This window comes from Ptychodera flava, chromosome 15, assembly GCF_041260155.1.
Source record: "Ptychodera flava strain L36383 chromosome 15, AS_Pfla_20210202, whole genome shotgun sequence".
Lineage (NCBI taxonomy): Eukaryota > Metazoa > Hemichordata > Enteropneusta > Ptychoderidae > Ptychodera > Ptychodera flava.
In genome coordinates this window covers 34,772,454-34,798,176 of record NC_091942.1, presented here as the reverse complement: position 1 = coordinate 34,798,176, position 25,723 = coordinate 34,772,454, and the positions used below count along the sequence as shown (strand labels likewise).

Here is a 25,723-nt window from a genome sequence, read left to right as displayed (position 1 = left end):
CGTGCGTCCGTCCGTCCGTTCACGCAAATATCTCTGAGATGCCTGGAGCGATTTCATTCAAACTTGATACAAGGATTACTTCATATGGCATACAGATGCACGTCGATTTGTTTTGTGATACGATCCAATATGGCCGCCAGGCGGCCATTTTATTACGATTTTTTCATGTACAGAGCCATAACTCAGGCATGTTCCAACCGATTTTATTCAGAGTTGGTACAAGGACATTGACCAATGTCATAGATATGCACGTCAATTTGTTTTGTGATACGATCCAATATGGCCGCCAGGCGGCCATTTTATTACGATTTTTTCATGTACAGAGCCATTACTCAGGCATGTTTTGACCGATTTTATTCAGAGTTGGTACAAGGACATTGACCAATGTCATAGATATGCACATCAATTTGTTTTGTGATACAATCCAATATGGCCGCCAGGCGACCATTTTATTACGATTTTTTCATGTACAGAGCCATTACTCAGGCATGTTTTGACCGATTTTATTCAGAGTTGGTACAAGGACATTGACCAATGTCATAGATATGCATGTCAATTTGTTTGTGATACGATCCAATATGGCCGCCAGGCGGCCATTTTATTACGATTTTTTCATGTACAGAGCCATTACTCAGGCATGTTCCAACCGATTTTATTCAAAGTTGGTACAAGGACATTGACCATGTCATACAGATGCACGTCAATTTGTTTTGTGATACGATCCAATATGGCCGCCAGGCGGCCATTTTATTACGATTTTTTCATGTACAGAGCCATTACTCAGGCATGTTTCGACCGATTTTATTCAGAGTTGGTACAAGGACATTGACCAATGTCATAGATATGCACATCAATTTGTTTTGTGATACGATCCATATGGCCGCCAGGCGGCCATTTTATTACGATTTTTTCATGTACAGAGCCATTACTCAGGCATGTTTTGACCGATTTTATTCAGAGTTGGTACAAGGACATTGACCAATGTCATAGATATGCATGTCAATTTGTTTTGTGATACGATCCAATATGGCCGCCAGGCGGCCATTTTATTACGATTTTTTCATGTACAGAGCCATTACTCAGGCATGTTTTGACCGATTTTATTCAGAGTTGGTACAAGGACATTGACCAATGTCATAGATATGCATGTCAATTTGTTTTGTGATACGATCCAATATGGCCGCCAGGCGGCCATTTTATTACCTTCTCGTGTCTATTTATAGACAGAGAAGGTATTAGAGTTGAAAACCAGTATGCTGGTGTCAACTACTTCCGTCTGTCAATACTTCCGTCTGTCAAGATCCGTTGACGTTATGCCATTGTGATGGGTCATATCATAAACTGGTGGGGGTGTTCATGGTTCAGGTTGAGGTGTAGGAGAACGATTTTGAGCTGTGACAAAAATCAAAAGGGACTTAGTGGCATAAGCCACAGTGTTACATGTAAGCCTTTCTCCAAGGTTCTTAGTTGACTACGATCTATTACAGACTACTGAGCTGACTTTAGGGGTACTCACTTTGTGTTTGCTCACCCTGTGTGCGCTAGTGTTTGGTACTGAGTTGCGTGGATATCCCCTTATGGCCTCACGTGATATGGGCCTGTTGCATAATCTGCAGATGATCATATGCCTCTGAGTCTGAAAACGGTCGTTGTGTAAGCCTGTCGGCATTTTCCTTGCATTTTTTCTCATTTAATTTTGCAAAATATCAGCGAGTACCTCAATATTTCAAGATAACTCTTTCTTCCCAATCGTTTCCTTGAGTTGAGTTTCAGAGTCATATGAACGAAAATGAGTGAAAGTTTTAGACAGGAAAATCGGACGTCGGCCATGTTCAATGTTTACAGTACAATCAGAAGTTTATGTGGAGGAAATAACTAACAAACACTATTCATGATGCCCGCCCTCTAGAGGCAGACCTTCCTATATGAAGTACAACATTTGATGCTTGTGGAAAGCTTGACCACACAAAGGAGCATTTTAACTTTTAGAAAATGACAAATTGAATAAGAAGCTATTCTGAAAATGTCAAATACTGAGAAAAAATGCGCAAATATTCAAAATAAACAGGTTAACTGACTGGTCAGCTATAAAAAAACAATGAAAATGTTTATGATCAAAAGTTTTTGAGATGCGCACATTTTAACAAATACAGAAATTATTAACATTATAAATATAAGACCAAACTATTTTTTCAGGGATGGGACAGGTTGGAAATGAGGGGTGAGAGACAAAGGCACTCCTATTGCTGCATGTGGATGCAGCCACACCATTTCATTTACAGCATACTTATTCACTGTGTTGTGTTCAAGTTCCATATTGTACTGACTGTCATACAAGGATAACATAAGCAAATCAAATCAAATTAGAAAAGAATCAATGCTGTTGTGTGGATTTTGCTGAACACGGCTGATTTTAATATTTCGCCCTACATATTTGGTATCCAGCAAAGGCATATTTTGATGTAAAGTCAAAATTAACACTACATTGCTGACAATATATGTTACCGTTTCTGCATGAACTTTTCTTTTTAAATTATAGAAAGTACTTCGAACAGATTAACAATTATCGTGATGTCAACCCATAATTTTACATCACAAAGACTGTAATTCTGCTAATTTTTTTATTTTTCAGTCATTTTATAAATTTTGCACTGCACAAGATGATTGAACAAATTGCAATGTTTGAATTTGTAAACTCAAAGAATAAAAATCCTTTGGTCACAGATTAAATTATTTTTTGAAAAGAAATTTACTCTTAAACACTTTTAGCATATATTCTTTACACGATCATGTATTTCAAGGAAAATATGCCTATTAAAAACAGTAATTTCTTCACTTTCAATTTCTTTTGAATACTGTGACAATTATCAACCATGAGGTTTACAAACACAAGACCAGATAAGCGTTTTACATCATTTCCACAGGACTCTTTGGAATATCCCTTAAAAACAGTTAAAAGTGACTTAAAATGATCACTTGGTATACATTTAATTTACAGATGCCAGGTTGTGTATTTCACATGCACTCAGGTCAGTAGGGAAGTGCGTCATTACTATTTTGGACTGTTAATTCTTATTTCTGAATTATTTAACCTTTTTTCCACACTGAACTATCTTTAGGCAGTTTATACTGTAGCTTAGAATTTTTTTTGATTGATGTATTTAATCATCTTTTGGGTTCTTTGGGTCCATATCTCACCTCATGCCCCTACATCATCAACTATTTACCAATAACTCCATGCCAACAACCAATTACCTGACCTGGCCACACATTAGAGAAGGTACAGCGTCATTGACGGTATTTTTATGATTTTTTCATGGGTTTACAGAGCCATAACTCAGGCACGTTTCAACAGATTTTATTCAGAGTTGGTACAAGGACATTGACCAATGTCATAGATATGCATGTCAATTTGTTTTGTGATACGATCCAATATGGCCGCCAGGCGGCCATTTTATTACGATTTTTTCATGTACAGAGCCATAACTCAGGCACGTTTCAACAGATTTTATTCAGAGTTGGTACAAGGACATTGACCAATGTCATAGATATGCATGTCAATTTGTTTTGTGATACGATCCAAAATGGCCGCTGTGCAGCCATTTTATTACGATTTTTTCATGTACAGAGCCATAACTCAGGCATATCTCAACCGATTTTATTCAAAGTTGGTACAAGGACATTGACCTATGTCATACATATGCACATCAATCTGTTTTGTGATACGATCCAATATGGCCGCCAGGCGGCCATTTTATTACGATTTTTCATGTACAGAGCCATTTCTCAGGCATATCCGCATGTTTTGACCATTTTATTCAAAGTTGGTACAAGGACATCAACCAATGTCATAGCTATGCACATCAATTTGTTTTGTGATGCGATCCAATATGGCCGCTGTGCGACCATTTTGTTACGATTTTTTTCATGTCCTGAACCATAACTCAGACATGTATCAAGCGAATTCATTCAAAAGTATTTTTATCACAGACCTAATGAAGAGGACTCTATCCTCTTTGAGGACCTGTAATCAAAATACTGATTAACAAGTGGGGACTGTGTCATCAACGATGACTTGTTATGGATTTTTCTGTAATTTGTTTGATAATTTTGGATCAAACGCTACAGGTTTTCATCAAAATTTTGGCAAAAATCTGAAAAAATTTGACTGGGTACATTTTATAAAGGCGACCAAATTTGTGTTTGGCACTTGAAGGGTTAATAGAGTGTTTCCTTGTCTTACAGGTTGGTGATAGTCTGCAGAGAAAGATCAGAATGAGACCAGATAGAGCAGAGCTGGTCAAGCATCATATTTTGGAAGGTAAGGGATGTGTTGTGGCACATGAAATAGTTTGTAAAACACTGTACATCTAAAAAAGTACACCTGTGTGGAAATTCCAACGTTTCTATTCACGCAGTCTTTCAAAGGTGGCATAATTTTGATCAGTCTTGTTGTCCTAATCAAACAATCTGATCTACCGTAGACTACCAGTGCCATACAGAGGAACTGTCAAGTGTTTTCATCACATCGTCTGTGTGTGGGTGTATTCCGCAATCTGTCAAGGCAAAACAACTGCTCTTATCTCTGCCTGACAGTTCAGTTCAATGACCATATCAAACAGGTCACCACCGACACTAGACTTCACTTCTTGTTCTCACATGCTAATGTGTGCCACTTTATATTTGTGTGTTGTGATAACCTTATGTAATAGAAATATGAATTAAAAAAAAGGTTTAGTGGCATTTATTTTTGGAGGTCATTGCTGTAAGCGTAATTTGACTATTGTGCAATATGTGCTATCATACTGTGTTGCCCTTCAAGTTTGTGGAACTTGTCAGTTCTTCTTTACAATTATGGCAACAACTGCCATGCGGAGAAGCACATAGCTTTCTGATGGTGGAAGATTTCAGCTGAGATATCATTGCTTTAGTTGTTTCAGAAGAAGTTATCTCAGCATTAGTGTCAGTACATTGTACACTGAAAATCGACCTTCCCGCAACACTCTATGGGTTGAGTCGTTGTTTTAATTGATGCCAGCAGCCGATTATACTGGGCTAATACAGCAGGGATGTAATTAAATGTATCCACAAAATAATCATTTCTGTGATGCAGTTTGAATTGTGAAACGGGAAAATCACATGTAAATGTGACGGGATGTATGTTTGCATATCCATACAGTCATAATATCATCATTCAAATACTAAAAATACTCCAGCACTCAGTCAAATCACTGTGTCTGGTGTTTTTGTTCCAGTGTCATTAAAATTCCTGAATCATCTTTTATCCCCCCAAAAATTTTTTTTCACACATACAAACAACTCTTCTGAAATTTGATAGCTCTCAAAATGTGGATATTAATAAACAAACACACAATAATAAAATACTTGTTCTGGATAGCATTAGAATACAACACAATTCTTTAATTATTTTTTGCAAAGAAATTATTCAACACATAAAAGCAGCATTTCTTTTACTGAAATTTGATAGATCTCACAATGTGATGTATAGAAGTAAATAATCACATTTCACAATTTAAAACTAAATGTCCTAGTTAAATAATGTGACTTAGTGTCATATACGGCATCCATGTCACACTTCCTGGATGACTCCCACATCATTTGCTGTTAGAACTCATGTTCTAACTCATACTGCATGTAAAGTTTGATATACTGATGAAAATGTTAGATCTAATTGCAAGTTTTTGTGTCGATGATGTGCCATTGCAGACACAACGTTTGATCCCCTTGTGCATACCAATCAAATGAGACTGAAACGAGCCAGACTCTCCAGTGATCTCAATGAGAAGATCAAACACAGACCAGGACCACTAGAACTCATTGAGGGAAACATATTGAAAACAGAACCAGAAGTTGAGGATGCTGTCAAACGTAAGTTGATTCATGGTGGCAGTTTCATTGTTTGTTTAGTGTTGCCATTTCATCTATGAGCAAACTCTGTGAAGTATTATGGACTTGTAACCTTTGACCTCTGCCACCTACCTGTATAGTTTTCTATCAAAATAGTATGATCTACTAGAAATAGAACAGGGAGTGGCCATATCGTGATATTCCATGTAACGATGTTTCTGATCGTTGCTTTACACCTTGACAGAATCTTTCCTAAGAGATTAAAATATTTGTCAGATGAATCAAATTTTTGGTGAAGTTGAACACTTCTGTGGATTCGTAAATTGTAACTTCTGCTTCGACTTGTCGTCTGGCAACACTAGTATGCCGATAGTATATGCTGAGTGCTATATCTTATCCTTTGTACAAGTCTCAAGTACAGTTATCCTCACAGCGCATTGCAACAACTAGCTTTCGAAACCACCTTATCGTAAAAAATCCCCAAAGTGTGAATGACATCATTGTATGCCATTGTAATAGGGTGTCACCTCTTTGTTTCAATGGGCATGTCAAATAGTATAGTAGACCTGGGTGACGGAATTCCTCATTAATTTGTCTGCCAGTAAATTGATTTACCAGATTAACTTTACTATAAAGAACAGTGATATTTAAGGCTAGTTTTTTATCCCAAATATTCAGTATGTTTTAGGTTTTTTACATTCAGAACTTCAGAGGGATTGCTATCTTTTTTTTTACTATTGAAACTGAAATAGGTAACTTTGCCAACAGGTGTATTTGATGAAAACACTAACCTTTAACACAGTATTACAATATGGTGCTTAGCCTCCAAGCTGGTACTTAAGTTGTGATCCTATGAGTTGTTTTCTTCGAAATCTCTCAAATCCAATTATTGCGTGTTAGGTATGCCTTGACTCATGGCCTATGGAGTTAATTACTGTAGTAGTGTAGCATACACTGACAGACAGCCAACCCTTTTAATATGAAAAGTCATGGAACAGCAAGCACCTTTCTGTTAAATCGGGAAATTTACTCAATTTACCCTTTGAGCGCCAAAGTCAATTTTTGTCACCTTTTTAAAATATAATATTGTCAATTTTTTCTGATTTTTTGCCAAAATTTTGATAAAAAACTGATGAAATGTGATATCCATTTGGTCCAAAATTATGAAAAAAAGTTACAGAAAAGTTCTCAAAAATTTGTAAAATATTGCATTAAAATTTTGATGGGCAAAATTACAGCAGTCAAAGGGTTAATCTGATTGATGTTATCAATTATGATAATTAAGATGATGATGGATGAAAGGAAGTTTGACAAAATATTTACAGACGCAAATTGAAAGGATGTTTTCTGTTGCTATGTTTAGTCTCAAAGTTTTCCACGCCATTTTACATTTTACAAGTCAAACTAGTCAAAGAAACTAATCACTCACTGAGAATACTTTGAAAAGAAATATTTAAACAATCTTTCAGAATCCCAGAGATAGTTTTGCTAATGTCATTGGTAAATTACAGATCGCATCGTAAAATTGGCAGGCAGCAGTTAGCTATTAAGATATTTCAAAAGATGTCCACATTAATGTAGTGCTTTCTATTATGTTCAGAAGATAATCGACATACAAGACATGTCATATTATGCCATTTTATGTACATTGCCATGTGGACTGCCAAGGCAAAGAGATGAACATTGGAGAGATTACACTCATGGTGTCTTCATTTTGTCACCAGGTGGAGAGGTACCATTTGTGAAAACTAACAGCATGGATGTTGGTGATCTTGATGTATTCAATGACGATACCCAAGACGTCAGCGATGATGCCCTGTCACCTCCACAACCGGTAGAAACTGTCACGTCATTAGGCGCAAGCACAAGCATTCCAACGCCACCAGATTTGGGCCCACTTCTGGAGAAACTGGACCAACCGGGAAGTGATATACCATCCTCCCAGCAACACGTTTTCAACTGGTCTGCCAGCGCCAGCACCAACAGCAGTGGTCTATCTCAAGCCACTAGCATTGCTAATGCCATAGATAGGGTTACACAGGTTGTAACACAACAACAACAACAGCAGCAACAACAACAACAACAGCAGCAGCAGCAACAACAACAGCAACAACTACAACAACAACAACAACAGCAAGCTGCCCAGGCCTTGAAATTGTCACAACCAAAGCAAGTGAAGAAAAGCAACAAACCCAAGAAGACAAAGCCAAAGGAAATCAAATTCCACGAGTACAAACCACCAAATGAACAGGCAAATAAGAAGGAGCCAGAACCTGTTCTTGATTCATCATACAATGTCTTGCTGCAGCAACAGCAGTTATTCCTGCAGTTACAGTTGCAGTTACAACAGCAAAACCAACAACAACAGGGACAGTTCATACTGCCCAACACTGCGAGTGCTACACTACAGCAAGAGCTGCAACAACAACAACAGCAGCAGCAGCAAGTGGCAAGCGCATCTGCAGCCACCAGTACTGCTACTGTTTCAAATCCAGCACGTGGTGTCTCCTCCTCAAGCTCAACTACGGCTAACACTGCAAGTGGCGGCCAAATCAGTAAACCACGAGGCCAGAGTAACCTGGAAGACATGAAGGTGCCAGAACTTCGGGCAGAGCTCAAAAGCCGGGGGCTTCCTGTGTCTGGAACCAAACAGCAGCTGTTGGAGCGTTTGAGAACAGCAGAGAGTAAAGCAAACTCTGCCAGCACAACATGCCCAAGCCCTGTGTCAGTCTCTTCCCCAGATCTACACAAGGTTGCAAGTACACCAGATATGTTAACAGATGACAACTTGGGAAGCAGTCTGGGCAGTGCCCCAGCGTCTGTTAGCTCACCCCCAGTGTCACCGAGTAATTCAGACTTCAACAGCTCTCTGAATATACCATCGTCACCGATGAGTGTTGCCGATCCATTATCCCCGCCTCAAGTACAGACAACTGTTCAAAACCAGCCGCATCCACTTACAGGGATTGGCAGTCCTGTGAAGACAATCACACAGGGTCAGAACATCATTGTGTCGACCCAGCCGCCGACCGTCACCAGCCCACCTATCACATTCAGCGTGGCTACGTCAGATTCCTCCTTGCCAAACACAGTGAGTGTTGCCCCGATGGACATCGACTCCAACAGCAACTCTGCTGAAATGATGGACATGAGTGATCCACAGAAGAGCTCCTTCCTGCTCCTACAGCAAAAGATGCTCATCGGACAATTGCAGCAAAGACTCGAGTCCACAACTCGACAGCTGCAGGAGAGAGAGCGCCAAGTGAAACAGCTTGAAATGACAACACCAGAGAAACCGACATTGGCAGTGGCGCCACCAAAGACAGTTCAGACGTCACCTCCTCCACCACCACCACCGCCTCCACCTCTTCCAGCCATCAACATACTGCTGAACGCCCAACCACATACCCAGACTCTTACCCCTAGATATCAAGCACCTCCTGTTCCCAATCTCTTTGACGACAAAGACAAACCTCCTCAGCAGGTAATTTTAGCTTTGCCCAACGGTGGCCAAACTCTTATTTTGCCACAGGGTGCAACCCCGACAGTAACAACAAAGTCTGCATCAATGCCAAGTAGCCCCACAGAGACAAACCCTTTGCCAGGCACCTTGGGATTACACAAATCAAACACCAATCCTTCATTTCCGCCTCCGTCTTATAGTGAAGCAGTGAGCAGAAGAAATGTGAGTACATGCCTCTGGCCACCTCTCGCCATGTTTGGTCGTGCCTGCCATAACCATTAACATTACATGACACATCATGGTTTTACATATCACTATTGGACTGTTTGTGTTGTTTAAACGTATGTCTGGCATCTCAGTGTTGATTGGATAAAGACTCAGAATGGTTTATTTTGTTCACATGTAAGATATGTGTGCTGTTACACCACCACCCCCACTTTGTTCATGTCCAAGGCATAGTGTAAAGTATAGCAATATAATTATGTATGTGTGACTCTGAGTTTGTCACGTTGTCATAAGCATGTAGCAAAATTGTTGCAAGGAAAATAGAAGATAACGTAGTGTTCTGATATATCCATCCTTGATCAACAAGGAATAAGCAGATGATATGAACTACTCTTGCATTATTAGGAGTGACAGCACTACACTGTAGATCAGACTATGTTAGCTCTTTGCATTACTTCAGATAAAAGTTGATATGATCGTCTAAACACCTGTGTTTGGTTCATTGCCTGAAGTTCTCACACATTAATATCGGCAAACTTTTAGTCTGAAGTGTAATTTGTAACCTACTAGACTCTGTTGAAGTAAAGCATGTTTTCGTAGCATGGTCACAGCATGTAGTATATGTCACAGCATATAGTATATGTCACAGCATCTTCTTAGGCAACTACTATATGTATATGTCATTCTCTGCTTTCGTTTTATGTCAAAACTTTTAATTCCTTGTGGACATATCTTTGTCTTACTTTGCCTGTTTGTGTTGTCGTTTACAGCCAAATGAACTCAAGAGTCAGGAGCTTGAAGATTTACTAGAGATTCTTATCCAGAATGGATGTGAGTATTATTCATAGACTCTTTAAGGGACAAAGTCAGCCATTTTTCATAAATTTTGTTTGATACGAGATACTACTTGAATGGGTGACCATGCATATATTCGACCCCGGTTTTAGACAAATTAAATGAAACCAGCGCGAAAATGAATTAAAGGTCATGATCATTAATTCATTTTCGCGGTGATTTCATTTATCATGTCTAAAACTGGGGTCAAATATATGCACAGTCACCCATTCATTCAGTATCTGTCGTCATGTCAAACAATGTAAGTAGTATCTCGCATCAAAGAAAATTCATGAAAAATGGCCGACTCCGTCCCTTTAATGCCATATATCAATACTTCCAATGAAAAGAAATAAAAAAAAAGGTAAAATGGTTTTAGCCTATGTTCGGTAAGCATTGCATGCTGTACCTACTGATTATTAAAAATTTGTCTTTTTTGTCTGAAGGCAAAGTAGTCAATTGTGGACGCTTTCAAATGTAAACCAACTTTTGAGTTTCATTTACTACAAAGTAAATAAAATTCGTATAGTGAAGAAAGTCACAATTTCAAACCTACAAAATTACACTTCTCTGGCTTTGCATCATTCGTATGACTGATCCTCATTACCAAAAATCAATTCCTAAGTTTGTGACTTCTGTGCGAGTCCCTGTTGAATCCATAGGATCCTTAGACAGAAAGATTAGGTAATGAGTTTAGCCAAAACTCACTATACACGCACATGAAATGAAGAGCCCCATCTAAGTGACAGGACCGACCACAGTTATTCCGACTGATCCATTAGCTCAGTTGGTAGAGCATCCGAAGTGTATTTGGGGGATGTGGGCTCAAGTTCCACATGGGTCACTTTTCATTTCATTTACTACAAAGTAAATAAAATTCGTATAGTGAAGTGAGTCACAATTTCAAACCTACAACTTTTGAGATGTGAAAGTTTTCCTGTTGCTTGATTCCTTTTTAGCCAATTTTGACTGGAACCTCTTCATGATCACGCAACAATGAATATCATCAGATGTTTACTTTTCAGAAGTTAAAACATTTATAAAAAACATGCTTTGTCATTTGCATTGTAATAGTGAATGTGCATAATCCAAAATGTCTCATTGAAGTGAGGTACGCATGCAGTATAAATGTGTTCATACAGAGGTCATATGAAATATGGCATTGAAACATAACGGCTAACCAGTTCATAGTGTCATTGCTAATATATGATGTTTATCTGTATTATGTATTATTCAGACAAGCCACCATCTACTCCAAGGGCCACAGAGGCATACAATTTACCTACAATTGCAACGGCATCTACCAACCTGACTTCAGCGACTTTCCCAGCAACTGTAACAGCATCAACGGGATCAGGTGCAGCTACTGTGCTTTTTACAACATTGCCTGTCACAATGTCTCCAACGCATCAAGGTGTACCTACCAACAGCAACACGGTAGTTGTCAGTCAGCCGATAGCAGCAAGCACTGATAATGCAGTCACCACGTCAGGTACGACGTCATCGGGTACGACATCGCGTAGTAGACAAGCCCCACCTGCTTTGAAAATCACAAAAGCAATAAACGCTCTTGCCAGAGGGGACGCCGTGTCAGTGAAACAGGCTCCGCAACAACAGTTTGTGACGGAACTGCCCATGGATATTGACAGTGGCGATCCCACCTTGGCATCCTTGGACATTCTGAGTAATGACAAAGACATGTTGGATTTACACCGGAGCCAGAGCAATGGATCAGACTTGCCAAGGGTGAAAATAGAACCCAATGAATCGGATACTAACCAAAACTCAAATTGCCAATTCAGCAACCAGCCAGGCATTGATTCTGATCTAGATTGGCTGAGTATCATCAATGGTACATCAACTGGGCTAACTCCTGTTACAGGCTCCACTCCATTCACCAATTTCCCCATGGACTCCGGTATTGGCACGCCTTCCTTTTCCGGAGATCACTTCCTTAATTTTTTCGACTTGACAGATGTGAGCACACCAACGGAACTACACCACTTAGAAGGGGACCAGCTAGATAACATACCTATAGACTGACGATTCTGCATTCATTGACCATTTTCATTCAACTGAAATTTGCATCGGTTTTCTGGAACAATTTTCACGGCCCTAAATTCTTTGAAAACTGTTTTACTGATCAAACAAACTGGTTTCACCATGTGTATTTAATACTGTTTTAATATCAGTTTGCTGCCTGAGTTGCAGCTGTCACATGTTGATACAACATGGTTTATCAACTCGCTGAAAGTAGAGTTGTCAATCTCCCAGTCTCACCTCAGCACTGGCCGTATGCTTCATCAGAAATTCTAGAAATTAGAGGATGGAAAGTTATCTGTTTTAGTGCTGCACTGGGGTCAATGCTCTGTCAAACAGAGAGATGTAATTCTTACAGCAAGACTCAACATAGTGACTGTTTCAACTTAAACACATGGATCTATTAAAATGTTCGGAATCTTATTTTGCAGTTTACATCAACCCACATCTATCTGCTGTACCCTGAACATGTGTTTTGCCGAAAGAGATATTTTCTTTGTGATGAAAATTGATTGCTGTATGTGAAAAGTCCTAGCGCTGCCTTTGGTGTAAGATACATGTTTTCTGTATCTATTCCTTGGACCCTCTAAGGGAACCAAGGAAAGTGACCAGATTTCTACAAAAATCCATTAGATATCTGGAATTCATTTTATATGGAATAAGCGTGACAGATACACATTTTCATTGCTTTTTTGAACAATACACAGAAATCTTTATCTGTGGATGCGTATACTTGTGTACTTATTGATATCTTTTATGTTATCTAGAATATTCACAAGTAATTTGTCTTTTCCCCTTGTCCCATCAAGAGGACTATTATAACTTTTAACTGATAGATTCATAGCCTAGGGGCATGACATAATACGGCAAAAGCCCGATGTTGCTGCGTATGTTGTTGAAAAGCTATCCTACATATAACATGGCAGAAAAATGTGCCTACATGCTTGAATCTCCCCGGTGAAATATTACGATAATAAGGCTTTATTTTTGTCCCATGAGAAATAAAAACATATCCAAGAATCTTGAATGATCATTAAACAGATGAAGTCTAGTGTTTCACATGCAATTGTCTGTGTAGTATGACAATAACTTTGAAGGAACATTAATTTAAAATATAAAATATCATATGTATGGTAATGGGTGAATTCAGAATAGAGATAACTGCCCAGAGTTGTCCATGCTGATATTCTCTCAACAAATTATTTTGTATTTAAAAAAATGGGCTTGGCATTTGACAAGACTTGTAGTACATATGGTTGTGTGATCACAGATACTACCTAGTTTATCTTTGCCATACACCTTTGTTGTATAGTAACCATTTTAACAACAAAAGGTCAGAAGTTATCGCCAACATTTTTTGAGTAAAATTGCATATTTTCACTCCTGATAGATTTTATATTGGCTTTTCTTACATTTCCAGCACACTGAAAAGTTTAGAATTCTAGTTTTCTTTCTGGTTCAATTCATATAGCTACTTATTGTTACTTGTCTGTTACAACTCGATTAGGAGCGGGTCTCCACTTGAAATTACAATTCACCATCCAATTCTATGTTAGTTACAAATTTCATCCTAGAAGAAAACCCTACAATTATTTATTCAGAACATGAATACACAGGCTTGTTCCAAAAAGAAAAGTTTGAAGACAATCTGAGTGAATGCAATATGTATTAAATCAGACAATTGACTGAATATTATTACATTGCAAAGTGTTAGATAAACCGACTGTAATAGTCGACATTTCAAATCAAAAACATTGTATGGTTGATTATAATGCCATTAGCTCATCTGTTTCCATGGTTTTCATAGACTTATGAAATGAATGAGCAACTGATCTTGTATTATTAGGCTATTTGTTCCAATGTTTTTTTACACATCTGTGTAAAAAAAGTGGTTTACCAAAATGTTTAGGCTACATTATTTGGTGCAGGAAATCTGTTTCTTGTTCATTGAAATCTGAAAGACCACAGCATAATTTTGAAGGAGAGTTGTATTCCCGATAAATGGTCTTAGTTTCCAAGGATCTTTACAGCTTGCTGTCATATACTTTTCACTTTTGCAAGACCAATGTGTAAAAAGTGTACAAAACTAGCAATAGATTTATGTTAAAAAAAAAATTAGTACGAAATAAACCTAAAAAAATGAAAAAGAAAGTTTCATTATTTTCACCGACTTCATATTTGAATGAGAGGGATCCAAGTTTCTACGTAACAGTAGTGTTTTTGTTCCTCTATTAGTGATGACACCAGAAAAACTAAATAAAGATATAACTTAAAAAAAAAAAACAGACGAAAAACTTACTTTGCAAACTAACCACATGACTGGTCTTGCTGGTCGTATCATTGGTGCTTCAAAAACTTGTTCAGTAAATCACAAGTATATGGAGATATATGTAGAGTTAAAATGTACCTTTGCATAGCCTACAACAACAATTTCTCAACAGGAATATTTTTTAGTCCAATTGGTCTCTCACCACAAGATACTACTCTATCAAGTTTACACCAAGACTGCAGAATGTGGTCAACATTTTATACACTGTACAGAAAGAAAAAAAATAAATCTGAAAAAATAATATTGAGAGAAATGAAATATTTTTAACAATTTCAACGTTTTGATTCTCATGGCTTTGTATTGCCAGATAATCTTGACAGCAATATTTGAAGCTAAGCTGTGTTCCTGTATAGACACTGAACAGCTAGCTTTATGCAGCTAGGTCTGTTTCTACAGTCTATGCTTCTATTGGCTTGCTTGCAAATTGGTATCTTGTCATAAAGTGAGCCTACGACTGCCATTTTTAGTAAGCCTCCCTACCACTGTGTTTGCTTGAAAAAAAAGATACCATTTAGTATTTATGTAGAATATTAATTACCTGGTGAAGTACCTTACCTTTTCTGTGGCCCAATGTTGTATCGAGTTTTTATATTTTCCTAAACCTGTAGATACATCACAGATATGTACATGTTATAGTTCTTGCCTTGGCGCAAAGAATACTTTAGACCATTCTAGTCTTGAATACCGTCTTTCAAGATTCAAGAAAGCTTGCACAGAAAGTGTGCAGAATGCACTCAACATTTTTATGTTCTGTAGATATTACTGCTTTGAGTTTCAACCATTTGGACATAATAGCAAACGGTTTTACCCACATGTATAGCTGTCATCTTTATCAGTTGTTTATTATAAGATTAAGAAATTCCAATATTTGCCTCAGATTTATTTTGGAGTTAAGGAGTTCTTCTGGAAATGAGTCCGTCAGTCTTGTTTTTTTGAAAGTGTAACATTTTTTGTTAAATGCTTGTGGTTAAATCAACCAAACTGTAAGACTGTTGAGAGCGGCTTGTGTCGTTTTGCCATTTCATATAACAGATCTCTGTACAAAGTGACCCACTGGTCGTTCATATGGAACACACACTGCCGTGGCAAGATTTGTCATGTGCTATGCTGACCCATTACATACAAAGTTGGCACAAATCTCAGTCTGACTGACTACATACAACAAACTCATACAAACAAAACGGCACAGGGGACTCTCAAAAGTTTACCAAATGGCTTGCTGCATATGGTTATATGAGATGCTCTGCAAGGTATTCAAACCAGAAGAATATTTTGCAATATGAAATATGTTGTCAGTGGATATTTCACCACCATCAAATTTCAATTTAATAAGTTTTGTCGTAGTTGTACTCAAATATTACTGTCATTCTCCAAAGAACTGTCCTACTTCATTTTGTTGAAAAGAATGGACAGTGTTTTGTATGTAGGAATACATTTGAGGCACGCCACCGAAGGTTAATTTACAGGATTCTTTTGTTTATGAGGGACAGACGGTGATCACAAATGTAAACCACGCTGCATGTGCAGAACCAATGTAAAAGACACTTGTAAAATATTTTAAATGTAAGGTAAACCTTTCCTCTCAGGACCTGCAAGGAATAAAAATACAAACGGTGAACACTTTGATTCATTTTTCCTCTTTTCGGACTCTTCATTGATTTAATCTGTCAATAAATTTAAAATCTGGCCATTCATTCCATTGGAAAATGTTAATTACAGTTGTCAGTCTTTTAGGGAAACTGGATTCCACCAGAAAATATTTACCTTTTTTTTTTCATCAGTAGATTGTATGTAGTGGCAGGTTTGCAAAACAAGTTTTCTGTGTTAATGCATGTATATACAGCACACTGTTTATATTGTTTATGTATCTGATCATATAATGCTCAATAAATCTGCTGTTTTGCAATTCAAAAATTCTGTGTTCAAGTCCTGCTGAATGGGTGAGTTACACAGTAGCCAATGCCAGAAGATGAAAACAAAGCATACAAGTATTCAATATCAATGTCCTCCCTTGATAAGTCTTTTTTCCAATCACACATATCTGATACCGCAACCTTCCTTGGATGGAAATCAAAGCCACAGTAAACTGAGAAGTTCCAATCTATGATTACTTTGCTAGGTGTGTGTGTAACATTAGAGTCCATGTTGGCATGGTTTTGTCAAAATTAATGACCAAATTCCCCAAATTGTACATAATGCTTTGTTTAGCCCAGAAGCATAATCATCAAATTTAAGTGGTGTCGTTCTGAGAATCACATCATTACCCAGCCTTCTATTCACTTCTGCATTTGAGCTGCTCCATTGATTTGGCATATTACGGTATTTGCCCAAGGATTGAAAGTTGTTACATGGTATAGCCATGGTTATTTTATGCTGTTGATGTATTTATTCTGAAAAAAAAAATATTTCAGTCTCCCACATAAAATATTTTAAAATATGACATCATTGGCTTGTAAACACACTGCATTGAGTATATGCAATATCATCATAAACAAATGAATTCTACACAGGATTATAGAGTTAAGTGGTCAACATGGGTCAATATACACAGGATGTGCTGACAAGTTGAAATATTCAAATTTCTGTCACCTTGATTTGGTAATTGAACAAGAAACTCTTTTAGAAAAACCAAGAATAAAAAAATTGGCCTCTGCACAAATGTTGGTACTATGGAAACACATTTCAGTAAATTTACCAATATTTGACATTCAAAATGGGGGGCATTCCTGTGTTTACTCTATTGAGAAAAAACTTAATTTTCGATTTCCACAAAAATAAGACTTCGAAAACTTTGCTTAATGAGTCTCCACAAGTGGTAGATCAAACATGTATTGTAAAAGTGAGAGAATCTGAGTATCTGTCCGAAGGTGCATTTTACCTTAATATTAAAGGGACAAAGTCGGCCATTTTTCATGAATTTTGTTTGATAAGAGATACTGCTTATATTGTTTGGCATGTTGAAAGATACTGAATGAATGGGTGACTATGCATATATTCGACCCCGATTTTAGAAAAATTAAATGAAACCATCGCGAGAATGAATTCATTCTTGCGATGGCATCTCGTATAAAACAAAATTCATGAAAAAAATGGCCGACTTTGTCCCTTTAAAGTTCAAAGCAAATACCAAGGTCATAAACCTACCACAGAGGTTCATGTCATGCCATGGTACAGAACAATGCAACCTAAGGTAATGCTTATTTTAGATAACTAAATAAACTTCTATAGTTTAGGACATCTGAAATTTTTTGTTTGAACAGATAGCCACTGCATATCCTTAGCCATTGCCGGGTTGGATGATTTGAGTATACATCCATCTCTATAATTTTGTTTGAATTTCAACAATTTTCTCACAACATGTCAAAACCATGGACAATTTTTAATGTTCAGTCCAAAGCGATTTCCTACCTGTGTGCTAAAATTTCCTGTCTCAGATGGAGGGACTGTAAATCCCGTTCTCACTTGGAAACAAGCTGCACAGCTTAGTGTTCCATATTCACAATGTCCTGATGGGCAGATACCTCTACTATCTGCTATCGTTAATACAATTGACGAGTATGTAATCACTATGTCAACAATAATTTGTCTGAATTTTTCTAAATTCTGTTTTCAGGAGGTCTTTCTCACCTGTTCATTGACATAATGTTCATGCCATACACACTCTGTACATGTTCTAGATATTATCACGTAAATATTGACACTGTGATGTCACAGTACACTCAATTTCTGATATGCACATTAATGTCTCCCAGCTGAGCAGGAAAATGGTAGTTGTATGCCAGTGATAGCATGATAACGACATCATGGGTACGTACAGTCATAGACAGTAGAGTGAGCTTCTAGTCTGTCCATCGTACAGTTAGAATTCAAGTCAAAAATTAATTCAACTTGGGTGACATTAATTGTGGCTTTAGAATTCTCCTACGACTAGAATGTAAAATATCATACATTAATTTGTAAGTGTTACTCTAAGGCCCCACGTCTTCAGTGTGCTCCCCAAAGTTATGCCATGGGTCTTGCCTAAAAATGAAAGACTTAACTTTTGATCAAACTTTCCTATATGAAACTTTTAGACAGGAACTTCCCCTATAAAAGCCGGATTATCGTACGTCTATGCATATGTCAAAAAGCCACGCTACTGATCGGACGTGCCGTATTTGGTCCCAGAATCCCATTATTTTGACATGTTTCAGGCGTTCATTGTAATTGAATCTTGCATATGTCTGTGAATATACAGCGACTAAACTTGAGTAAAAAATAAACTGAAAAAATGTTCCGCTTTTTGTCAGAGAATGCATACCGTAATTATTATGTTTCAAAACATGTTCCCTGTAAAACCATTTGACACCTCTTTGCATATGTCACGTTAGTGTCGATCATGATTATTCAAATTTCTCATACGGTCAAAGCGATGCTCTGAGAATTCAAAGACTCCCGCCCAGTGTATGCAAATGGCTGCATCATCAGTAATCCCCCTATTGTGTGCCCACGGTCCTGTAACTTCCTGTTTAAGTAAGAATGAAACTCAGTGGTCACCTTGCAAGTCTTGGTTCTAGAGAAACAAATTTCCCCCAAAATTTCCAAAGTATCGAAATGGCCAACATCCCTGCATTAGCCCTATGGTAAATCATTAAATTTTTGATTTTCAAAAAACTAAAATGGCGAAAACTTTACTTACTAGATCAAAGAGCTTCAACATTAACCACTACAAGCAGTAGATCAGAAAAGAAACACAAACATTTGTGATGTTTATATGGCAATAATGACATTTAAAAAGCACCTGGGAGGGAGGGGGACAAAAATGTTGAAATTTTCACAAATACCGGTGCGACTTGGAAAGCCTAATTTACTCTACAGGCTTGATGATACGTCACATTCAACATACCAGTAAACTATTGTTAAAATTTAGCGTTGAAAAACTGTGCCAAGATTTTTGTTTATTATTAATGACTGGTATCAAATCACTTTGTAAAGAAGTCTGTATATGAGATGGCATAGCCATGGCTAACCTCACACAAAGCTAAGGATGTTGGATTCATCAGACCAAGAGATTACCAGTGCAAAATGAACAATTGGGAATACAAGAATTCAGTCCTTGGTATTCAAGAATTCCAATGGATGGGGAAATAAGAAAATGAGGGGTGGTTGCTAAAAACATGGTTTAATAGAGTGAACATCATGGGTACTGGAGATCTCATATGATATAGTGCAGGCTACAGATGGTTCACTTTTACAGTTTATTGCCCTAACTTGTATCCAGTGACCATGAAAACACATTGATTTCATTTGGTTTCATTTGTATTTGGTGTAATTGCAATAGTTTTTCAACTCTTAAACTCTTTTAACCCTTTGAACCCGACTCGGACAGAAATGTCCGATGACGTCATAGAGTACCAGGGGGTCAGGGTGCAAAGGGTTAAGGTAGTATGCACCTTAAAAGTGAAAGTCTTAAACATTTGCTCAAACTTAAAGGATGGTAATGGCAGTTGCACAGGATGGCTAAGCTGGGCTGATAGTAAATAGACAATATACACACATATAAACAGCATGTTGCTTGGGCTTTTACTATAGTAAGTATAATACAAAGTACATATCTGTATAGATGCAGTATCCAACACACTGATAGCATTTGTCAGAAGAAAAAAAAAGTAAGTACTACAGATGATAAAGATCTAAAGGGTGATTTGACAGAACGTAAACAAACTTACCACTTTTTATGAGTAAAAACACAAACGAAAAACAGGCACAACATGGCTACACCTATATAGATAATATTACAGTTGTGGAGAATAAACTTAGATTCCATGCATTCTACGGACATTAATTAAAAAATGTAAATCCTTCAGAATCAAAATACGCCAAATGATTTGAATTCTATTTTTTTTAAATGGTTGCACCATAAAGCACACAATAATACAATTGTTTGTGGGTTTCTTGCTCATTCCTCTCATGGGTTACCTGAGCTCCTCAAGTCACCAGTAGTTAATAGGAGCCTGCTTCACAGGTGACAGACCTGGTCCCCCTAACTCACTAGTAATAGTTACCAGTCTAATGTCACTGTTAGCAAGCAAAGTAACGTTTCACAGGTTGGAGAATTTTTTACATGCATGTTTTTCTTTAAATATATGCTCTGAAATTTGCTCAGCATGCATGGAGTTGTCAAAAAACATAGCAGAAAATCATAAAATATCAACAGATGATTTGAAAATATGAACTTTTTGCATTGCCTAATAGACGTCTTAAACATGCGCATATTTATATTTATCGATGGCGTTTGTTAACAGAGTTCATGATCCTCAACACCATCATGACATCAAAACATTTTTTCAGTTGCAATCCATAAGATTTCTGTGTTTGAAAGATTGAAAACAAGACTGGGTTTTGTCTATTTATTTTTCTGAAAAAGTTGTTTTGGCAATCCTTCTGCAAGTTTAACAAGCCACTTTGCGGTGAGAGACTGGCATTATGAAAGACTGGTGATCATCTACAGTGTCACAATTTGACTTCAAATACTGTACACATGAAATTTACACATCTTTCATTGGGCGTGTTGTTTTCTCTTTTCACTAACACAAAAATATCTACATATTTATTTCTATGAATGTGGCTTGTGTAAAGTGTTGGTGATTTGCAATGAACTCGCAGTACCTTTTCCATAAATGCACACTTGGATTTTTTTGTTTATTCTCTGCAAGCATTCATACTTCTTTGAAACAATGCACAGTTATGTTTGAAATTTTTGCACATAAACCATGAAAAGTGAAATTCATTGTACAGTTGGAATGTGATCAGACAGTTTCTCTTAAATTATACTTTTAATCAGAGTCTTCATAGATAATGAACATAAATAATTCTGATAACCATGCTGTCAGTTGTTCAATTCATGGCACACAACATAGCTTAACTTTCCAATGGACTGTCTTTACACTTCTCATTTCCCAGCATGACAAACAAACATTAACACGGCCTTTATGTCAGAAATAACTTTTGAGTATTTCAGACAACAATGTGGTCTATTAAATAATATGATGTGCACATTAACTTCCCAAGCATAATGTCCTTTTTTTCAAACATTGGAAAAAAATAATTTAAGGTATCTGAAAAACGCAAGATAAGTAACAAAACAAGGAACAAAGTGTTGGATGAGTTCGTGTACATAAATAAGTTGATTGAACTTGAAATCTGTCCAGATATGTGTGAAAAGTAAAAGGTTTGTTCAATGTTACAGAAATTCATCATAATATTGGTTGCTAATAACTAATAACTATACACAACATTTATGGGAAAAAGCAACTCAGACAGGCGTTTCTACGATGCACAGGAATTGTAATGTAACAAATGTTTAACGTGACCATACTGGATATCCAGCTCTGAAAAACAGACACTGAGACATGTTTGGAGAAAATCAGAAAAATCAAATTGATTGCTTGTCAGCCATATTGGATTGGCTGGTATAGTTAAGAGTGTACGTATATTAAAACGCACTGTCTGTTCTCTAGCTTTGAAAGCAGTGTTTAGCATGTCTCAGTATGCATTTGAACATGCCGATTGGAGCTAATTTACCGTTGTATAAACAGAGGCTTACAAATCAGGACAAAAGTCTGCATGTACTCAGTGTGTGTGTGTGTGTGTGTGTGTGTGTGTGTGTGTGTATGTGTGTGTGTGCCTATGCTCTACAATTGCACTTGAAGACGCCACAAACCATACATTGTTACATCCTAATCATCCTTTGCCCCGACACCCAATAGACCACAACAATACAGTAACTGTTGTCATTCTTGTCCAGTTCTATAGCAAATCTACAAATTGATATGTCCTGAACAAAATATATTACCACCAACTAGCAAAAGTTCTCTCCCTATCATTTTGTAAATTGGAAATGACAGTTGACCAGTGGTTTTACTGACATTGTTAAAATTCCTCAAATAGTGTCTTTACGTTTTCGCTTTTTTTGTTGCTTTTCCTTTTATTTCTAAAATAGATCTCTTAGATCTCCATTTCATATAGATGGCAGTCAGCAAAATATCTTTAATTCTTATCAACTCGTACAGCAGATTATATAGCTCTTTCATGTCAATATTGGGGAACAGAAAACATTAGGGTCTGATTCTAGCAGTTTATGGTGTGTCCTCTTCCAGAGGAATATCTGGTATTCAGAAATGGCATGAGCAATGAATTTCTGAAGGAAAGAAGAAATGTATCTATTTCTACTGTTTGTCAATACTGTATTTGATAGACAGCGCTTCAACATTGTATAACTTCCACTTGTTATAATTTCATAATGGTATTTGTCTTAAGCTGAACAGAATGCATGTAAACAAAATTACTCATGACAGGCCTCTTTGAAAGAATTATCATGTTCTATAATTCACATCCTGAACCATTGATCCTAGAAAAAGGGTCTAATCCTGAACGAATGCTGACTTGAGTTTTGTCATGAAAATGTCATTTTTACGATGAAAATGACCACTGGGTTCCTATCTGAACAAACCTACGATGTTAAGAACGAAAATGTTTGAGGGGATTATCATAATGATGTACTCTATGGTTTGTGCTTGGACCAGTTACAGCAATTGGATTTCTAATACCTGGATTGAATTCAGATTTGGCATAGCATTATGAAGCCGTAGACAGTACTGAGGGTTTTTTAAAAACAATAATGGAATGGTCTAAGAAGATCTGGCAGGGTCAAAACAATAAATGATTGCAAACGGTATACTGTTGCCTGCAACATTCCTGGCAAAATATGTCAATGCTAATATTAGTTCATGCTGATGTGTCTATGCTGGCGTGTCAACGAGTGAACCATACAAACTCAAACCTTGCTGTTTCATTCACGTGACATTTCCTTACCAGGTTTTGCCTCTGCAAGTAAAGGTACCAGACTATGGTCTACCTGTATTTCTTTCGACAGCTTGAAATGTGGAGGTCACACCTACTGGTACAAGAATGCCTATACACAAGGTTTGAGTTCGGGGTTTTTATACATCTTTTGGTCATTTAAATGGCCTGTGAAAGAAACCTGATCATTATCAGCCAACAATAAGAATACACAGGTTTGAGGACAGACTTTTGATCCAATGAAATACAGCAGGTCAAAGAGCACGGGTCATATTTGGGATGATATTATTTCAGCTTGGCTATCCTAACAGAGTCATACTCTACAGAGTGCTGACTAAAATGGATCTTAATAGGAAATGAAGAACGGTGATGATGATGTCGCAGTACTACAGACTGATAGGTATCTCAATAAAAACTTCTACCACTTCTGTCTTGTCGTCACGTCGGGAAAATGAACATAAACATTTTCTTCTTTTTTCACAACATATCAATCCAACTGATTAGATCAGCTTTATATTGACAATATAACATTCCTACTTTTGGTTGGTAAATAAAAATTGTTAGCATTCCACCTGCTCTGTGATATTCCTCGTTTTAGATCTATCATGGCTTTAAACATTGACTGTACAATGTCAAAAAATAGGCATTTATATTCGTTGGGATTTTGTTTCTCAATAGTAGTAGACAGGTAAGTTTCTCCCATCTGTCCTTTCTTCATTTCCAGAAAGTCTGGCTTTCTTTTTCTCGGTTTCGTACTCAACAAAGTCATCAAAAAGACTGGGCCACGCCTCGTTATCATCGTATCCCGTGAAATCAGCACCTACCACCTCAGTGAAGTTCAAGAACATGTTCCAAGTGTCCTTGGAAATTCCCCGAATTTGTCCATGGGACAGAAACTGAACCCATCTCTCCAGTATGGCCGGTTCCCGATTAGAAAAGACAAGCTTCCACAGTGGTATGGCTATGTCACAAGGCAGGGAACGCTGTCCACCCTCCAAGTCTAAACCAAACTGGAAAGTAAATCTGTACAGATCCTTAAATTTAGCATCATTTTGCACCTCCTCAAGTAAATCTGGAAATTTGGCTTGAATACCGCGGATGGAATCTGCTTTGAGAGCCTTGCAACCTTCTAAAAATTCCTTCCTTGTAAATTGGCACATGGTCATTGCTTGGAACTTCCAGGCGAGTACAAGCATGATAAATGCAGCTGGGTCCACTTTCAGATCCTGACAGAACACTTCCATACCTTCTGCTAGTATACAGTCTTCATTTTCATCCTTATAGTGATCAAATAATTTGTGTATTTTGGACTCTGTAAATTCGCTTTTAGCTACTAATGAACGTCGTCCACTATCTATGCCATTACTCGTCTTTCTTTGATTTGTCGACATCTTTATCCTGTCACCGCTGAGTTTCTTCTGCGATCCATTGGAGTAATATTCTGTTCCAATGCTGTGTACACTACTCATACTATGCTGCGTCTGTGTATGTGTCTGAGTCTGTGTATGAGGGTATGTACGTTGCTGTGTGTACGTCTGAGTGGGCTGGGGTGGTGGGGGCGCTGTTTCAGCGGGTACTCTGGTCATGGCAGGATAGCTAGCTTGGCTTTCGGTTGACTTGGGCCCACCATTTTGTTCGGCTGATGGACTGGGCTCGGCACAACTTGACAGGCACTTGCCCATTGGTGAAACTGGTAATTATCCGGGAAATGTGGTGTGAAGTTGTTGACCTGATGTTGCCTTCAGATTCTCAGTGATAATGCTGATAATGCATCATGCTTAATGTCACATAGATACTGTATATTCTGCAAAATACAAGAAGAAGATTAGCTCTATCAACTGAAATCACAGATGGTGTGGAGAGAATACAAAAACTGGACGATATCTACAACTGTGCATATTTGACTCTGATAAGAGATGAGGCTCATAGCAGGGTGGGGATCACTGTGTCTTGATCATTATTTCTTGAAGATTTGGGGGCAATCTACAGCACAAACACTAATCACAATGTTATCATTCACCTATTCATTGAATCAATATACATGTATGGTCTGAAACAATTCAGAGTATACCGTATGCTTTTAATGCCTGTTCTACATATAGGCCTGACAAAATTACCAGCTG

General features: G+C 37.5%; 2 protein-coding genes across 6 annotated transcripts in view; one reads left to right on the top strand and one right to left on the bottom strand.

Moving 5' to 3' along the window:
* Positions 1-16,673, top strand: part of LOC139151984 (myocardin-related transcription factor A-like) — a 52,240-nt gene extending 35,567 nt beyond the window's left edge. For 2 of the 4 annotated variants that reach the window (XM_070725055.1, XM_070725056.1), the window contains 5 exons: positions 4,246-4,321; positions 5,728-5,889; positions 7,593-9,553; positions 10,327-10,387; positions 11,628-16,673. In XM_070725055.1, coding sequence (XP_070581156.1) covers positions 4,246-4,321; positions 5,728-5,889; positions 7,593-9,553; positions 10,327-10,387; positions 11,628-12,433 — 3,066 coding nt within the window. In that variant the 3' untranslated portion in view covers positions 12,434-16,673. The remainder of the gene's footprint in view (positions 1-4,245; positions 4,322-5,727; positions 5,890-7,592; positions 9,554-10,326; positions 10,388-11,627) is intronic. The other 2 variants (XM_070725057.1, XM_070725058.1) reach the window with 1 other exon arrangement.
* A 3,625-nt stretch (positions 16,674-20,298) lies between these two features.
* Positions 20,299-25,723, bottom strand: part of LOC139151983 (DCN1-like protein 3) — a 29,690-nt gene continuing 24,265 nt past the window's right edge. For both annotated transcript variants that reach the window (XM_070725053.1, XM_070725054.1), the window contains one exon: positions 20,299-25,404. In XM_070725053.1, coding sequence (XP_070581154.1) covers positions 24,272-25,282 — 1,011 coding nt within the window. In that variant the 5' untranslated portion in view covers positions 25,283-25,404 and the 3' untranslated portion in view covers positions 20,299-24,271. The remainder of the gene's footprint in view (positions 25,405-25,723) is intronic.